Here is a 4,196-nt window from a genome sequence, read left to right as displayed (position 1 = left end):
GCTGCCTGTTGTCCCAGGTATAGATTTCTTAGGCATGCTAACAGATGCAGAGTCACTTATTTTTATTTTTTTTCTCTCTCCACAAAAGTAATACCTATTGATTATTTCCATTTAAGTGACATCTTCCCAAGATTTGACATGCAGAACCTGCCTGACAGTGTCGCTGATGTGGTCTAGGTGAAATCACGCACATTAAACACTGTGTCTCCCAGAGATGGACTGAAAGGCCATTTTGGTCATATGAAAGGGGAATGGAAAAGAATACAAAAAAATAAGTAAAACAAGGGGGAGGGGAGAGAGGGCAAGTGAGCACAATGATGCTTGTTAAGCCCTTCACAGGTTACTGTCTCTCTCCCACGTGCACACATGTGTTACTTCACACTTTGGCATAGTCTGCTGGAGGAGTAGTCAGGCCTGAGCTGTTTCTGAAGGCTGCATTATCTCTAAATAATGTAATTTATTCCCCGATATACTTTAAAAAAACACTATAACCTTGACATGGCTTTCACACATGTAAGTGAACAGAAGAAATTTAGCACCTCTGAAACTATAAAAAAAATAATTATAAAGTTTTGATTTAGCAACAGGATGATCTTATTTTGACGAGGGTAGAACAAACTAATAACGTTACGGAGGCAAAACACTGTCACTAGAACAACACAGCTAATACTAGGGCTCTGAAATTGCTCTGGTAATGGACTTCATGACTAATTTCAAGTGCCGTTTTCATCTTAGGAGATAAAAAATGAGTTTTGTTGGGTTTGAGACCTATTTTTAAATAGGTCTCAAAATAAAAATTATAGTAAGTATCAGGAATCAGGCAGGGACTACTGCAAGCTAATAGTTTTTGTGTTTAGTTTCCCCAAATACTGCTAAAGTTTATAGTCACTTTCTATAATATTCAGGTTATTGAGAAAAATCTTTTTGTCTCAAAAGCTTTTGACACATATAAAAATCCATATTCTTCTCTCGGCTCTAAGTGCAAAAAAGAGGTCCAAAAATTTGCATGAATCCAAAACTAAGTTAAAACATAATCCTAAATTGAGGTAGCACATTTAACCAAGTTTCTTTCCAAGAACTCCAGAAAGAAATGGAAGAATATTCAGAATAATGTCTCTATCAAGAAGCATCAAAACCTTTAGAACACCGATGCATCCTTTCGTCTCCATTTGAGAATTTTAGGAGCTTGGAAGTTCTTCTTTAACTCTTCCTTTTTTTCCCCAAAAAATACTGTTTAGTCCATGCACCTTTAGGTCCTGTGGCATCTATTGCAACGTCAATAATGGAATCTGGAGTCATCCACCTCAGAAACGCCAAGAAAAGGAAGTTCAGAACAGCAAAAAGAGAAAAAATACACCCAGTCACTGGGCCACAATGAGACATGAGTCTGGTAAGCCGTTCATCCATTGATAAAACTACTTCACCTGCAACCCTGTCATACACCTAAAAGGAGAAGAGACAGAAAGTAAGATCTTAAAACTATGTTGCTTCTACCTCAAAAATCAGAGAGTACCTTGTTGTCAACATGTAAAATAAATTACCTATTCCTAGCGACTAGATGGGAGAAATATCACCCAACAAAGTCTTACAGATCATAAATGTTGATTTATGAGAACTGCTCTAGAAATTTCGTTGATTTAATTAAGGTAAATTTTACTTTTTTTGACAGACCTAAAGTGTACTTCATTAAGTAGAAATAAGTTCCATGTGTACTTCTTCCAGTTATACTTACATTTTCCTTCATCAAGGCTGGTTTTGTTGTGTTTGTTTTTTTAAGAAAGGGCTACAAAGGAAACTGAAATCTAGACTAACTTTCGTAAAAACTTTGCCATTGAAATGCTGCTTGCAGTTACAAAATCATAACATGAATTGTACTCATGGCACTTGACAACAACAAAAGAAACTGGTTGCACATGATACTTCAAAGACAATCATAAGAGATACACATCTGAGTACACTACAATGTAATTAAGAGGCCTGTGATTCAGCTACTCTTTTGCCTAAAACAAAGGGGACAAAGTGAAAAGTGACAGATCTCCACAGGCATTTATAACATTGCATGTAACATTCTTCAATAATGGCAGAGTTTTTACAATGAACCCCAGTTCTAATCCTGAAATCTGATTTCAGAAGTGTGACAATTTATCCTCATTACATCCATAGCTGACATAATTTCTGCTATGTTCAGCCTGCCAGCATTAAACTATCATAACTTTAAACCACTTGTTAGCACGTGGCAGGTAAAACTTCAGTATGAATTCTGTCTTTTCCTTTTCATACCTCTTATACAGCATGTTTTCCAGTTATGCCAGAAAAGTTACATAACATGAAGACTGGAAAAAACACAGTTAGAAATGTAACTAAATATCTAGGCTGCTCTTCAGAATATTTATTGGCAGTTCTGACATAGAAAAAATGCAAATAGAAAGAAACACCTATCTAGGGATGTATTTGGAAAAAAAAAAAGTAAAAACCCTTTCTGAACCTTTTTAAACCATGTGTGCTGGACAAGAAACACACTGAAAAAGTACAATGAAAGATTACATAGAGAATGTACACAGTGATGTTTCAAAAAAGCAGCTCTTTCAGAAATGCACTTGAAGAGAATTTAAAAGTAGTTATACATACTTTCTCAGTTCTTTCTGCTACATTCCTCCACGTATAAAATGTCTTTACTTTATTATGAACAGTTTCTGGAGATGGAAGTGCTCCTGATCTCAGCTGGGCAATAGCTTTTTCTAATCCATCACACAAAGACTTCACAGAGGGTTCACATAAAATAATGAGATCCTCTGGAAGCACTTCAGGAATCCCACCAACTCTTGTACTCACCACCTTTGAAAGAAACAAAAGAAACAGCACACATGCTGCATAACAAGAAAATACTGGCAGCACTGTTACTGCACTGTTTAGATGCAGCACTTTAGAAGAACAGGAAAAAACCCAACAAAACAATTAGTGGTTACATGTTTTGGGAATTTTACCTGTAAGCAAACTAAAGGTCTAGGTCCTAGAAAAGACCTAGTGTAGCAGATCACCTTTAAGAATGATCAGAATGATTCTCTGGTAGCATGGTAAGACGGAACACTTATGTGGCTTCTGAGACATCTTTTTTAAAGGTGTTTTTCACAGTACACAACTACATCTTTTTACCAGATTTTGGACTTTTTCTCCATAGCCCCTCTTGGAAACAGTAACTTGTACTTGGAGAGGACAGTTTTACTACATCTGTCTTCAGTTAATCCTTTCTGTGCTATTCACATTCACAAGAATTTATTTAGAAGTTCAGTAATTTTAATCTGAATTATTTTTAAAGGGAAATCAGAAACTAAGACTCAGGTTACGCAACCATCTCTAAATGTCAGGCAACAATATGAAAACTGCAGAACTTCCCAACCTCTAGAGGGGGAAACTGACGAGCAGGGAGCAACTACCACAACTAGGTAGTAACTATCAGAAGATACTGAAGGTAAAAAAAAAATCCCTCACATTTTCTAGACTTTTTGTATATCAGATATTCTTATCAGTCTGTATTTTTTAAAAGTTTCTTTAGATTTTAACATGAGAGTCTCAGTTCTTTGTATCTGTTGATTTAACTTGTTAGAGTTGCCGACCTGAGTTGTAAATTAGCCACAAAGGGCTTTTCAATAGTTGAGTTTGGCAATTCAGTATGCCTGATTAACCAAAGTCAAGCCATGCTCATGCAACACTTTTCTACAACTCTTAAAGTAGTGTCAAAGTGAACCTCCATGAACATCAACTACCCCAAAACTCTCGTGAATGCGTACATACGAAACAGCATTTTGGAAAGGCAACCTGCATTTTGCAAAGACAAAGCCTGATTAAATCAAAGCGTGCAAGCACTTATTATTTAATCATGAACTTTGTTTAAATTGGATACATGCATTCTAGATAGTTGAGATACTTGTATTTTTTTTTACCTGCAAACCACAGCTTGCTGCTTCTACAATTGCCATACAAAAGGCCTCAGTGAGAGAAGTGTTGAGAAAAATATGCCCCTGAACAAGAACATTCCTAACATCCTGGTGTTCCAAGGCTCCTAGGAGACGTACCCTGCATGCAAGAAAAAAAAAAAAAACAACAACAGATAAAACACTAGATTTGGACTGTAATAATGTTGTGTAATGTTACATATTCTGAAAAACGTACCAATCGTTCACACTTCCATAGGGAAA

The 4,196-nt window shown here is 36.2% G+C and overlaps 1 protein-coding gene across 1 annotated transcript in view; it reads right to left on the bottom strand.

Annotated features, from left to right (window-relative positions):
* Positions 1-1,055: 1,055 nt before the first annotated feature.
* Positions 1,056-4,196, bottom strand: part of PIGA (phosphatidylinositol glycan anchor biosynthesis, class A) — a gene marked incomplete at its 5' end in the record, with an annotated part of 5,363 nt that continues 2,222 nt past the window's right edge. Inside the window, 4 exon segments of the mRNA XM_009993840.1 lie at positions 1,056-1,220; positions 1,222-1,443; positions 2,629-2,835; positions 3,942-4,074. Coding sequence (XP_009992142.1) covers positions 1,056-1,220; positions 1,222-1,443; positions 2,629-2,835; positions 3,942-4,074 — 727 coding nt within the window.

This window comes from Chaetura pelagica, unplaced genomic scaffold, assembly GCF_000747805.2.
Source record: "Chaetura pelagica isolate M959 unplaced genomic scaffold, ChaPel_1.0 scaffold412, whole genome shotgun sequence".
Lineage (NCBI taxonomy): Eukaryota > Metazoa > Chordata > Aves > Apodiformes > Apodidae > Chaetura > Chaetura pelagica.
Note: the sequence above shows the minus strand (reverse complement) of the source record. Positions and strands in the feature narration are given on the sequence as shown.